A 14,981-nucleotide genomic window follows, 5' to 3' on the forward strand; every position below is an offset into this window, starting at 1 on the left:
TACCTAATGAACGGTTGAGGATTTTCTTAAAAATAACGAACATATAAAGCAAGAACTCGAAGAGCTTGACAGACCTTATAAGTAGACGTTTTAAAATCAGTCTTATTATGATGCCATCTCCTCTTACCTCTACATCCACTGCTTTGTTTATATTCCTTATGTAATTTTTATGACAAATTGTCTTTTGAATTGATTTGTATGTTCAGGAAGATGTGTTTTTAAAGCACATGGATGCTTTTAGGAAGATGGGAACGAACCAATTAGTTTTTGATGAAAAAAGAAGAAAATTACAAGGGAAAATGGAGCACAATCATGGAACGAATTGAGCTCGTATAAAGTACCACTGTATGAAAAAAAGTACTTACATGGTTTCTATGATGTTGCCCACACGGTGTTGGTAGGCTCTTTTATGGAGGCAGTTGCGGGTGTAGAACATATCATAAAGGTTTCCAACCTCCTAGCAGGAAAATAAAATGTTTTCTCAACTTTTGTTATTTTCCTGCTCTTTCTTTAGATCACAGGTGTAAGGACAATATACAGTGGAACCTCGGTTCTCGACCATAATCCGTTCCAGAACCCTGTTCGAAAACCGACTTGTTCGATCACCAAAATAATTTTTCCCATTAAAAAATAATGTAAATCGTTCCAACACCCTGAATGTTTACCTTGAATGTTTAACGTAAAGCTAACCCAGGCTAATCGTACATTCTCGTTATCGTAATCTTCCGTACGAAAGATTACGCTAACATGAACGTGTAAAAATAAAAAAAAAAGGATAAAAAAAAGAATTATGAATAGGATTTCTTACCTTTGTGGTGGTCAGCAGAAGGCGCAGGTGGACGGTGGGGAGAGGAAGATCATCAAAAGTTTTTCAACCTCTTCCAAAACTTGCGGCCGTTGCTTGCTTATAGCACTCACTCCCTTAGCCACATCACTAGATTTTACAGCCTCCTTATTCTTTAGTATCGTACTGATCGTAGATTTAGCCATGCTGTATTCCCTAGCAAGATTAGACACTCGCACACCTCCTTCATATTTTGCTATTATTTCTTTCTTAAATGCAATAGTTGTACGCGCTACTTTTTTTTTTCACCTGTAGCAACTTTGCTGCTTGCACTGACTTTCTTCGGAGGCATAATAAGGGGCTAAAACACCCGTACGCCGCTCAGCATTGCACCCTAGCGTACGCACTCACGCATTACCGGCGTTCGAACTCCGATTTTTTGACCGAACAGCGAAGCAAGAATTTCTCGAAATTTTTGGTCGGACTCAGATTTGTTCGAACTGAGAGGCGTTCGAAAACAGAGGTTCCACTGTGTGTGTAAATATATACACACACACACACACTTATATATACACAGGAATATATATTTACACGTGTATATATATAAAAAAATTTTTTTTTTCTTAAAAAAGTTTAAAATATCCAAGTGTTTATTCCATCTCATGATTGTGTCCCACTTATTGTTGATTCTTCACAAGAAATTAGTTTTATATCTTTATGTTTGATGTCTGAAATGTGGCAAAAGGTCACCAAGTTCAAGGGGGCCAAATAGTTTCGCAAGCCACTGTATACACACACACCATGCAGACCATTTATATAAACAGCACAACTATAATAATACAGACGCTGCTCTGCTATGAATTTTAGACCAACCATAAGGATGCACAAGATATTAGACAATGAAAATGTCAAATTTCTTAGCGCGCTGGAGATAGTGTAGACATAGTATAGACAGTACTGTATAGAATGTTTACACACTAACTAGGAAGAGGAAGCAAATTTTTTGTTTTATTGCGTGGACAATGGGTGACCTCTCACACGCCATATGCCGGTAGCGGCGGAAAGAAGAACTACAGTAATGTCCTGTACTCGGAAAAAGGTGCACACAATACAAAATCTGACTTACAGCAATGTACGGATATTTTTCGACATCCCGAAAAAAATAATCGTATCTGTTTATCGTAAGTAGGGGTGTGTCTGTGTGTAAAATTTTTTGGACTTGAAAAAATAAAGAGATGTAAGATTTTGACACCTTATCTCGAGTACAGATCAGCTTCTGGCCATCCACCTCGCACACTCTGGCAAATTTCAGGTAGCGACGATAGTCAGAGTTGTTCTGGATGCCTAGGTTGTGGCAGTCCCTAAACAAATTACAATACAACTCAAGTCAATACAGTTGACGCCAGGATACGGCATCCCCGCCCTAAAATTTTCACTTTATGGTATGGAATAAGAGGTATATTAAGGATGTTGCAATAACAAAAAAATAAAAATAAAATAAATACACAGATATTGTCAACATGAAATATAGGTCATTCATAAGCTATAGTATTTAAGTCTGCTTTAAGCTTAGATTTAAACTGTTCCACTGAGGTTGCAGAGCATTCTCTCCTTTTCGTTCGGCTCAGGATCGAGTGTGATTTGTCTGCATTTGGTCGGCATCATAGAAGAAGCTGGTCTGCTATTGATTGGCATCACAATGTCCTGAAAATGCTGTTTTCACTCCTGCAATGCTGCATTTACCAGCAACTCCAATGGACTACCTTGAGTAAACATCACACCAAAGGTAAATAAAATGTTTGAGGCTCTCAGTTAAGTTAAAGGGAGAAGCAAATTCATGATAACCAAGGAAACGAAGCTTGCAATTATCAACAAATACAAAGGAGGCACACAAATGTTTACTTTTGATAGATAAAATGGTCGTCACCAACGTCCACTCGGGACTATATAAATATAAGGAGGCGATTAAAGCAAGGCAATCTGAAGACTTGACAATCCTTGTAAATGGAGGTTGTAAAAGCAGTCTCAATTCTAATTTGCTGCCATCTTCTTCCACCTCTACATCGACCCGCTACTCCAATGTACCTGTTCAAGTCACATCATACCAAAGTTTAATAAAAAAATCATTTTATTCTCTAAAATGTACGTTAATTTACAATGTGACCCAATTATATGATCATATTTTTATTACACACTAGTTGTACTTAATGTAAACTTTTTTTGTTATTTAAAATATTTTATCTATGGTACCAGGGTTTTGGAATCCCTGGTGCCATAGATAAAATATTTACAGTCTTGAGGGTTCATACACCTTTTACATGGCCAAATTCAAGAACTTTCAAGGCCAATTTTCAAGGAATGTTTTTTTGTTTACTTTGATGACTGAAATAAAGTGGCTATCTTGATCCTAGCACATACTTCCTGCTATTTTGAGCTGTTCCTATCTATGATCTACAACATTTGTATGTCAATGGGCTGCTATAAACTGACATGAGTTCTGCCTTTCAGCTTCAACAATGCACACACGAAGCTTGCCGAAGTTACACTTGTTTACAAACATGAAAATGGCTATATAGGTGTTGGGTAAAAATTTACCTCATTACAGAAAACAAGAATGAAATGGAGTACTTTATGTATAAAAAGCAAAAATGAGGCAAATTTAGACTTTTTGTGATATAAATTGCTCGGAAGCGGAGTGCATTCAATCTTTAATCTGCTGATCTTTTGCTTTTTGTCTTACTTATTATAATTTATATATTTTTGGCGTGTTTTTCAGAGGATCTGTCTGCAAATTAGTTGGAATAAAATTGCAAAGTTTTTTTCCTTTTTCTTTTTATCGTTTATTTATTTGACTGAAAAGTTAATACTTTTAATTTGTACTTTATTGTTTTGCATTCTCAGGGACTTTGTGTTGTTCGACTTTAAATCCGTTCAGTGTGTAAAAAGCTAAAATTGTTTTGTATTTTACAAATTATTTTGTAGATCTGTGAATATTTCAATTTACATTTCATGTGTTTTTCCAGAATTGCCCTGCAGGATATATGAAATCACTAGTTACTAAATAATTTGATGCATATTTTTTATCATTTATGATAATATATCATTAAAACAATTCTGAGATGCCGAGCCAATACAACCAGTTTTCTTAGAGCTGTCCTCTTGGGTGCGACCAGTAGGGGGATGACTCTTCACACGACAACGCCATAATGACATGCCAGTAGAGCAGGTGTGTCAGCGTCATTTACACGCACTTTTGCGTGGTCTATAGAGTCACCCTCCCAGGAAATATGGTAATGGCAACAATTTCAAGCACTTCAACCCAAAACGAAAGTATTTTCATGACCTTGAAAAAACAATAAATTCAAGCATTTTCAAGGATTTCGAGCACCTGTGCGAACCCCGAATTCCAAAAGTCAAACCTGGCAAAGTAGTCCCATTTGTCCATGTCAATACCGTTGCGCTTATTGGCCACAATTTCATAGAGGAAGGACTTTTCCTTTGTACGCCCCATGTAGGGCCACTGTTAAAAAACAAAGTTGAAAAATAAAATTATTTCCAACTCCAATCCAAAATTCCATACGACGGTGTGAATTACATCTAGGGCCGCGTTGGCCTCCAGAGGTCCTGCAATCAGTTCCCTGATGAAGTCCAGATCTTCGGCCAGAACCAGGCCATGATGCTCCATCAGTGGTTTCAGCTTGTTTTTTTCCACCAAGTAGTCAAACATTTTCTGCGAGGCCATTTCGTGCTGTCATACAACAAGTCATGGAAAATAAATACAATCCTTTTTTCTCATTTAGTGTTTTTCACTTTTCTTTACACAGGGTTTGTTCGCCTTTATAAATGGCCAAATTCAAGCACTTTTCAAGCAAATACAATTTTTCCAGTACCTTCAAAGGAAGAATTTCAGCGCCAAAAATATTTTTTTGTTGTCGTTAACTTTGGTGGCTTAAATGAAGTCGCTATCTTGTTGCTAGCACATACTTTGTACTGTTTGTGCAGTTCCTATCCATGATTTACACCTTTTTTGTCAATGGACTGCTATAAACTGACATGAATTCTGCCATTCTGCTTCAAGAATACACGTACAGCGACAGTATGTCACACCTAATTACAAGCACAGATAAGGCTCTATAGGCGTTAGGTATTAATAGAGTTCAATACAGAAGATAAAAAAATAGAAGTACTTTATGAAAAAAAAGCAGACAAATTAGACAAATTTTGGCTCATTTTAATGCTATTGACGGCTTTGAAACAGCGTGCATTCAATTTTTAAATCTTAGAAACTGCTGATGTTTTTCTTTTTGTTTTAACTATTCTACTTAATATGATTTACATATTCTTTAGATGATCCGTATGTAAATTTGTAAAAATAAAAATACATTTTTTTGCATGTTATCATTTATTTATACATACATCACTGATGATGCGTCCCAGTTGCATCCAGGAGATGTTTCTTTCAAGTTACAAGCTGGCACAGCCAGTGGCTCCTAGGAAGAGACTAGGTGGCAACCAAGAACAGATTGGTCGACTACTGGAGAGACTGTTGACAGCCCGGAAAGACGGCAAACCGGGACAGGTTGGGTTAGCTCCCCAGCCTGTATCTTTCGTGAGAAGGAACCCCAACAAGCTACGAAAAGCCCTAAAGAGAGATACCCCCAGGAGATCCCGAGAGGGGGGGGGGGGGGGGGGGGGGATGAGATCTCCAATTGGACAGACCAAAGGGTAACGACCCCTGCAAACGAACAGACGACGATTATGACATGTACCTGCGGCAAAATAGGCAAAAACAACCGCGGCCTGAAAATCCATCAGGCCAGAATGAAATGTTTGGAGCGGGAGAGCCAGGTACAACACACAGGTCCTGGAACTGGTAAGACGCAGGAGGAGCCCGGGCAGGAGGCAACCCACAGATCCCAGTCCCTCCACGTGCCAAAGTCTCCCAACCCCAGCAGAGTAGTTCCACGGAAGCGGATTAAATGGCCTCCAGTGGCGGCAGTTTGATGAGGACATGTCCAAAATCATCAAAGCCACAGCCAAAGGAGATGTTGACAGCAGACTCTAAGTGATGACCACCATAATCGCCAGCTATGACTCAGAGATTCCGCGGGACTGAAGAGGGAAAAACCAAGACCACCCTCGACACCATGAACCGCAGAGCCACAAAGATACAACAACTGCGCCAGGAACTCCGAACCCTTAAGAAACAGTTCAAGAGAGCCGCTGAGGAGGAGAAGCAACCCCTGGGAAAACTGCGTGACATCCTGCGGAAAAAGCTGACAACTCTACACAGAGCAGAGGGGCATAGGAGACGAGGAAAGGAAAGGGCAAGAAAGCGGGCAGCCTTCATTGCCAATCCCTTCCGTTTTCCTAAGCGGTTGCTTGGGGACAAGTGAAGTGGCCGACTTGAGTGCGCAAGAGAGGAGTTGAACGGCTTCCTTAACAACACATTGACTGACCCAATGAGGGAAGAGCTGAGTCCCAACAAAGCTCTCATCACCCCAGCCCCACGTACAGAGGACTTCAAGGTGACGGAGCCGAGCCTGAAGGAGGTTGAAGAGGTCATCAAGGCAGTCAGGTCAGCATCTGCAACGGGCCTCAGTGGTGATCCTACCTTGTCTCCAAGCGTTGCCCAGTGCTTCTCCGGCACCTGTGAAAGACTTTGAAAGTGATCTGGTGTAGAGGGAGAGTGGCCAACTAGTGGAGGTTTGCTGTGGGAGTTTGGATTCCCAAGGAGGAGGACTCGAAAAATATCAACCAGTTTCAGACAATCTCACTATTAAGTGTGGAAGGGAAGGTGTTCTTCAGCATCGTCTCCCGAAGACTGACAGAGTTCCTCCTTAAGAACAACTACATCGACACTTCCGTCCAGAAGGGTGGGGTTCCTGGAGGTCCTGGCTGTCTGGAGCACACTGGGGTAGTCACAAAACTTATCAGAGAAGCCCACGAAAACAGAGGAGACCTTGCTGTGTTGTGCTTGGACCTGACTAACGACTACGGGTCCATTCCACACAAACTAGTTGAGCTTGCACTACAACTCCACCACGTTCCCAACAAGATAAAGCACCTAATCTTGGATTATTATGACAACTTCAGGCTTAGGTTCACTAACATCAGTAAGATCAGACTGGCATCACCCTGGGAAAGGCATAATAAGGGGTTGTACTATATCCGTTACCTTTTTGCTTTGGCAATGAATATGGTAGTCAAAGCTGCAGAAGTGGAATGTGGAGGGCCACTATCCAGATCAGGTGTGCGCTAGCCTCCCATAAGAGCATATATGGATGACCTTACCATCACCACATCTGTCCCTGGGAGTAGATGGGTCTTGCAAGGTTTGGAGAGACTCTTAACATGGGCGAGAATGAGCTTCAAGCCCTCAAAGTCAAGATCCATGGTTCTAAAGAGGGGGAGGGTGGTGGATAAGTTCAGGTTTTTGATCTCTGGAACTGAGATCCCAACCATTTCGCAACAACCGGTTAAGAGCCTGGGGAAACTCTTTGACTCAACTCTGAAAGACTGCTGCCATCCAAGAGTCTGTTGGCAACATGGCTCACAAAGGTGGACAAGCCTGGATCTACCAGCACTCTATTCTTCCCAGAGTCTTGTGGCTTCTCTTAGTCTATGCAATACCAATATCAACTGTGGAGATCCTCGAAAGGAAGATCAGTAACTTTCTCCGGAAGTGGCTGGGGCTTCCCCGCAGCCTTACCAGCGCTGCTTTGTACGGGACAAGCAATACCGTCCAGCTACCCTTCAGCGGGCTCATTGAGGAGTTCAAGGTGGCACGTACTAGAGAGGCTCTTCAGTATAGGAATTCCAAGGACAGCAAGGTGTCATCAGCCGGGGTTGAAGTTAAAACCGGAAGGAAGTGGAGAGCTCACAAGGAAGTGGAGGTGGCAGAGTCATGACTGAGGCAGAAGACACTGGTTAGGGTCCTGGCAGTGGGAAGAGCAGATCTGGACTTCTTTCCAAAAACCAAAGTGAGTCAAGCCCAAGGGAAGGAGAGACACAATCTTCTCCAAAAAGAGGTCCGAGCAGGTGTGGAGGAAGAGCGGTTGAGCAGGGCAGTCGGACTCCGGAAGCAGGGAGCATGGACAAGGTGGGAGAACGCATTGCAGCACAAAGTGACCTGGTCAAGCATCATGCAAGCAGACTTCCACCGTGTCCGGTTCCTTGCCCAGGCAGTGTACGATGTCCTACCAAGCCCAGCGAACCTTCACGTGTGAGGAAAGAGCGAGACACCCTCCTGCCCCCTTTGCTCTGGAAGAGGCTCCTTGGAACACCTCCTCAGCTGCTGCCCAAAGGCCCTGGCTGATGGTCGCTATCGCTAGTGCCATGACCAGGCAAACACCATGAGGCCACAAGCAAGGCAGTTAATTTCATCAAGGCAGGAGAGAAGCCCAGGGCTTGTGCACAGACAACATCAGGACTCCTCCACATTGCTTCTGATTGGCAGTTGCATGTCGACCTTGGGAAACAACTAAGGTTCCCCCAGTACATATCAGCAACATCGCTCCGACCAGACATCATAATCACCTCCGAGACTTCAAAACACCTGATCATGCTGGAACTCACAGTCCCGTGGGAAGAGCGCATTGAGGAAGCCAATGAATGGAAACGTGCAAAGTACCAGAAACTGGTGGAGGAGTGCAGGGGCAGGGGATGGAAAGTTTTCTTTGAGCCAATCAGTGTTCCCTCTAAGCTGCGCGCGTGCGCAATTGCGCACTGCCTGCTCATTTTCAGCGCACAAGAAAATCTATCCAGCGCAATGTTCCCTCTAAACTGCGTGTGTGAGTTCTTAGTTTTTCGAAAACCGGCTTCTTAGGCTCTGCTCACTAAAAGGGTCCTAAAAGGCTCTTCAGGTTGTTTTTGCTTCTTTCATCCCTATATGACCAAATATTATGTAAAATTATCTACAAAATGACTTAAAGGAAGGGGGAATACAACGAAAAAGAAAAAAATACCAAAATGAAAAAGTAGTGAAAAGCTGAGAAAAAAGAAACAAAAGGAAGAGAAAAAAGAAGGAAAATTTAAGAAAAAAAAAAAACAGAAAAAAAGTAAAGAACGAAACAAAGGAAAAAAGTAAATAGAGACCAAAAATAAAAAAGTAACAGCAAGGAAAAAAATAAACACAATGAGATTTATTTAAAAGGGATTAATTTTTTTTTTTTTTTTAGAAAAAAACAGGGAAAAAGAAAAGTTTGTGTTGCATTCAAATAATTTCCAATTATACCAAGTCAATCTTGTTGCCAACATTGTACTTTCACTAAAAAATGTGATTAAATACAGTTGAGTATCGTGCAACCGACTAAATAAGCCCCCAAAAATGTTAGTATTATGTGACAAACGATACCAGAAAAAAAAAGAAATGGAAATCTTTTGAAAGAATTGTTGTAAAAGCAAATGACGTTTGTAGGCCATACAACCTTTGCAATAATACATTAGTCAATTCAATCAAAAGTGAAAAAAAATTTGCATTGCGGCAAACTCGGCAAAATGTAACGTGATGTCAAGTTTTGGACAAGTTTGATAATGACTTAGTTGCCACACTTGGTATTGCTGTTGCTCACTGTTGTTTCAAGCGTTGCTCACCGGCTTTGTGTGAACGCTCAGACCCGTGGAAAATTAGAGAGAACATTGGAGCCAATAGAGGTCGGCTGCAGGGGTTTTGCTGGACGATCTGCAAAGTCCTAGGACGGTTGGGTGTGACAGGGGTAGCCAAGAAGAAAGCCAATAAATCCGATAGTGAAGCTGCAGAAAAAGCCACCAGGTGGCTTTGGCTCAAAAGGGCAGATCCGTGGACTGCTACTGGGATGCAAGTTGAGGCCTGATCAACCTCGGCTGGGTCACCTGGGCGAGAGTGTCTGATGTTGCGAGACCCGAAACACTTAATGAACCCAGGATACATACATCACTGATGATGCGTCCCAGTTGCATCCAGGAGATGTTTCTTTCAAGTAGCACAGAAGAGTTAATATTTTTATTTTTTATTGTATTGTTTCGATTTTCAGGGTTTTCGTGTAGTTGTTCGACTTCAAATTTGTTTAGTGTGTAAAAAGCAAACATTGTTTCACAAATTATTATTATTTTTGTAGATCTAAAATTAAATTATATTTGTTGCGAAAAATGGCAATGGAAATCGTTTCAAGCACTTTACCTAAATTCCAAGCTTTTTCCCTACCTTAAAAGCACAACATTGTAAGTGATAGGAATGAGTGGAGAGGTGTTGTAAAAGGATAGTGGGATGTTTGGATGTGACCTAAGGGATGGGACAGGCACCTGTATGATGCGGCAGGGGTAAACCAGTGAAAGCTGTCGGGCCCTGCTGTTGAACAGAAGAGCGTGTTGTGTCACCCTGACCCGAGTGAGATGGCCGCTTTCTTGAGTCCCGTTTCATCTGGAGGGACGAAAGCATGACCAACTTGGGTGCCGAGGTGCTTAACTTGTTTGAGTGTTTGGGCATTTGTGTTGGCCATGGTCCAAAAATTTTTTGTGTGTGTTTTTTGCTACTTTTTTCCTTTTATTTTCTTTGTTTTTGTATGTGTATGTCTGCCGTCAGTCATCTCTCTTGAGGGATATGACCAGGGTAGATAGAAAAACACAACCTTAAAATTAAAGCGTTTAAGGATTTCAAACACCCGTACAAACTCTGAATCCAGCCAGCGAGACAGTGCTGAGCAAAGCACTAGACAAATATGACCCTGCATCACATCAATTTCCACTGGATGTTGCCTCAGCTAGGCACTAATCCAGACGATGCCTACATCGGCTGTATTTGCTGACAACCATTTATCAACCAGAGAACATGAAAAGAAGCAGACATCGGGAGGTTATAAGCTGTGTAGGAAAATGCAATTGCACTCACGAATCTTGCGTGAATTTCTCTCTTAACTGCAGCATTTGCAAGTAAAACACATGTTTCCCCCCAGTGATTAGAAATTGTGGGTAAGCACCTGAATTAAAAATACAAAATGAAAAAAATTGCATAAGGGTGTCTTTGTATAAGTTGAAAGAAGCTGTAGCTCATTTTCAATAATAAATCTGAAATCCTAACGAGAATATCCCAAATACAAGTATACATTTTCATGAACAATAAGAAAAAGACACAAATGATTAAATCGGTCATTTTAATCATTTGCACGTAAATTATTGTTTGCCATTTTTGTCATTTCCAGTTTACATGGGTTAAATTAACTGTCGTGAAAATGAATTAATTTTTGTTTTTCTTTTCTAATGCACAGTGTTTAAGTACTGCAAGAAATTACATATTGGTGAAGGCTAAAAATGATTGTCAGAAAACTCTTAATTGTTTTGTATCTGAATCTTACATCTATGACTCATAATTCCAACTTTATTGTCAGCTTTGGAAAGACCCCCATGTAGCCCATGAGCTAAAGGAGTTCAAAAAAGCCAAACGCGTGTATAAGATAGCGATACCTAGTGGTGTGAATATATTTCATTGATTTTAAAAGCCTATTGATTCAAATAATAGGAAAAATTACCTTCCAAGTGCAATTAGGGCGTGCTTTGGGGATGAACTTGGAATCAAACATGTGTGAAAAAGGCCCATGTCCTAAAGGTGAAGTACACAAGTCATCAGTCTCTTACACATATTTGCTCAATCCATTACTCTCCTTCCCCGGAATCTTAACAATAGCAATGCATTTCCAGGATGATTTTAAGAACGTCCCAATCCTCCGCAATGCGTTGAGTTAGCTGGAAGATTGAAGTTCAAAAGCCAATTTTAAACGAGTGAGCCTTGGAGCACCCAATCTTTTCCTTAGCCACGCCCCCTCTGCATTACCTACAAGCTAAAACAGTCGTGGGAGGAAATTAACCAATTACTCGGACCATTTTCGGTTCGGGATGGGTGTCCGAATACCACTTTTTCCCCATTTGAACTATTAGTGTACTTTCACACCTTCCTACACATTCCAAAATATAGGATTTCCCATTTTTGTTCGACCGTTGAAGCAAAAATGACTCTTTTTCTGTCAAATTACCAATTTGTTTGAATAGTCATATGCTATGGAACATATCTTCCAAAAGATGTCTGCCTGCATTGATTTTTTTTGCAAATCAAACACTATAGTTACCAAGCCATTTAGTGTTACCTGTGGTGTTCCGCAGGGTTCAGTGCTTGGCCCCCTTCTCTTCAGCATTTATATGCTTCCACTAGGTGATATTATTCGCAAGTATAATATCAGTTTCCACTGCTACGCAGATGACACTCAACTCTATCTCCCGATGGAGGAATCTGCCACACTAAACTGTGGAAATTTGGAGGCCTGCCTCACTGAGATAAAAGAGTGGATGTCACTCAATTTCCTGCGTCTTAACTCTGAAAAGACTGAAATGTTAGTTATTGGTCCATCTAAGTCCCGTGACTTATTCTCTAAAACCGCTGTGAACATCGACAATTGCCACATCATACTAGAACCGCTTTCTTCCATCTCCGAAACATTGCTAAAATTCGTCCTATACTTTCTCAGTCGGATGCGGAAATCATAATTCACGCGTTTGTTACCTCCCGTCTCGATTACTGTAATGCACTACTTTCCGGTCTTCCGATGACCAGACTCAAGAGTCTTCAGCTGGTACAAAATGCTGCAGCGAGGCTTTTAACTAGGACAAAAAAGTACGATCACATCACCCCAATTTTGGCTAACCTGCATTGGCTCCCTGTTAGCCTAAGATGCAATTTTAAGGTTCTCCTATTACTATACAAAATCATACATGGACTTTCCCCCTCATATCTTTCAGATCAGATTTCCCCCTATTTCCCGGCCCGAAGCCTTCGTTCCGAAAGCGCCGGTCTCCTGGTGATCCCAAGAGCCAAGAAGTGTTCGGCTGGTTCGAGAGCGTTCTCCATCCGGGCACTGGTGTTGTGGAATGCTCTTCCCCCTCAGATCCGATCTGCAACCTCAGTGGAAATGTTTAAATCTAAGCTTTAAACTCACTTCTACTCTATAACATACGAATAACCTAAACTTCTTATATGTAATAACTTGTGAAGCCCTTTGAGACTATTTGTGATTAAGGGCTATACAATTAAAAATGACTTGACTTGACTAGTTAATTGTTAAAACACGTTTCAACATTTGTGCTTTAAAGTGAGTGCACGTTAAACGTAATAAAAGGAACAAAACAATTTTTGCACATGCATTGGCCAAAAAATTCCTACAGAAGCTGTTGCAGGACAAGGAAAAGCACACCGGCAGAAGAGGTGATTGCGGTGAAGAAGTGGAAGAATAAACAAGAGTGGTGCACAGTACTTGTCTGACTTGTTCTTATTTCCTATGCAAGTTAAACAGTATGGTTTATTGTTGTACCCAGTTCCAATTGTAGAAAAAAAAGAAAAATTGTCGCCTATGTTACATCACAACAAATGCACCTTAAAGTAAAAAAGTGGTAAACAGGAGGTTACTTATTAGTAATCATTCACTTGCTATTACCAAAGAAGTAGTAGGCACAGGGGAAAGAGGAAGTAATGGGATTGAGCCATATACCCTTTTTGAGGTAAACCTACCTAAATCGTGACAGAGCCCAGCAATCTGCACGCAAAGGATGTCCCGCGGAGAAATCAGAAGTTCCGGTTGCCTCTCATTTAGGGCGTTCACAAGTTGTCCTGCCAGGTAGCCCACTCTGAAACATTGATTTATTGAGTGTAATAAGTGTATTATTAAGACTAGTAGTAAGTGTTGAATCTATCAGATTCTCATTAAATAATGAAAAAGGGTTTGAATTTATAAAAAAACTGTCGGACACCCTACTGATACAGAAGTAGTAAAACGGTTGAGGGATCTAAAATGCAAATACTGCAAGCAAAGTCGTTCCACTTTCGTTTGGTTAATCATGACAAAAACTATAAAAATCTTAGATGCTACATTATTTCTACCTTGTTGAATAAATACACTTAGGGGCATTTCGGTTTTCAACACACAGGTGGTTTGTTCATTTTAGGTGGAAAGAATGGAAAAAAGGCTGCCACGCATGACACAAATTTGCTCTCTCGGCCCCTGCTCACAGCAATAGTCAACTGGGGACAATGGATTGTGGTTTTAACAGTCAAGTTTATTTAAGGCGAGCCTCAATGGCATCCTTTAGCAGCCTGAACTGGAAAAAAAAAAGCGCTCTGCCAGCGATAATGAATTGCAACCATACATTTCATTTTTTGCAGGCAAGAAAAGTATGCCCTCTGACAAAAGTGCCTTCTGCTAGTCTCAGCAATATGATTGCAGCTACACGAGTGCAATTTATTTAGAAGAAATCATGGCACAGAAAGAGCTGCTCGTCATCTCAGACACTATTTTCATCCATTCTTATGCTAGCTGCTGTTAATCAAAAGAGAATGCAGCTCATTTTAGGCAGAAATTTACTATTGGCAACAAGAGCCGCCAGGCCCTTCATGCAGGAATTTGAGTTTGGGATAATAGCTCGAGCTACTTGAGTGCTGTTTATTTCAGGCAGAACTGATGGCACAAAAAGAGCATGAGTATGCTCCGGCAGCCTCCGCTCACGGCAATATGCGATCGGGGATATTGGATCGCAGCTTCACGACTGCAGTTAACTTTTTGGTGGATACCACATCAAAAAGGGGATTACATGCCTGGCAAAAAAGCATTTGGTCGGCCTTTGCTTCCAGCAATATGCAATCAGGGATTGTGGATTGCAGCATGAGTGCAGTTCGCTTTGTTTGGGGCCGGAATAGCAAACAAGAAATGTCAGGCATAATAAAAGTGCACTGTGTTGGCCTCTGCTCTCAGCAACATGTAATCAGGGATAATGGATCTTGGAATATTTTCAAATTCCAATGCACTGAGGCCGTAAAGTACAAAGAGTGTAGTACCGAGACATTACAGTATAATTATATATATAGAGTAATCTCTCGCTATATCGTTGTTTACTTTTCACGGTTTCGCGACTCACCTTTTCCACAGCAAAATTCAAGCATTTTTTAAAGACTTTCAAAGTCAATTTGCCAATTTTTCTCCAATAACTTCAAAGAAGTAATACAATATTATATTGTTAATAATAATAATTATTGATTGTCATCATTGTGATTATTATTATTAATCCCACCACTGCTAATTGTGTATAAAAGGTGGGTAAAAATAAAAAGAGTACTTTTGTCAAACAATTGCTTGAGCCTGTAAAATTTGTTTGTTCTTTGCTTTCGGTGTATAATAGAGTA

At 40.9% G+C, this 14,981-nt stretch overlaps 1 protein-coding gene across 2 annotated transcripts in view; it reads right to left on the reverse strand.

Annotated features, from left to right (window-relative positions):
- The window catches only part of samhd1a (SAM domain and HD domain 1a), a 38,891-nt gene that overhangs the window by 10,335 nt on the left and 13,575 nt on the right, over positions 1-14,981 (reverse strand). Inside the window, exons 5-10 of one of the 2 annotated variants that reach the window (XM_088333063.1) lie at positions 13,317-13,432; positions 11,290-11,360; positions 4,380-4,514; positions 4,204-4,304; positions 2,037-2,145; positions 366-457 (exon numbers count right to left, since the gene is read on the reverse strand). In XM_088333063.1, coding sequence (XP_088189189.1) covers positions 366-457; positions 2,037-2,145; positions 4,204-4,304; positions 4,380-4,514; positions 11,290-11,360; positions 13,317-13,432 — 624 coding nt within the window. Of the gene's footprint in view, positions 1-365; positions 458-2,036; positions 2,146-4,203; positions 4,305-4,379; positions 4,533-11,289; positions 11,361-13,316; positions 13,433-14,981 lie in introns of both variants that reach the window. The other variant, XM_088333062.1, reaches the window with a different exon arrangement.

The sequence above is a fragment of the Urocampus carinirostris genome, chromosome 3 (assembly GCF_059441175.1).
Source record: "Urocampus carinirostris isolate Australia breed hairy pipefish chromosome 3, RoL_Ucar_1.0, whole genome shotgun sequence".
Taxonomy (NCBI): Eukaryota; Metazoa; Chordata; class Actinopteri; order Syngnathiformes; family Syngnathidae; genus Urocampus; species Urocampus carinirostris.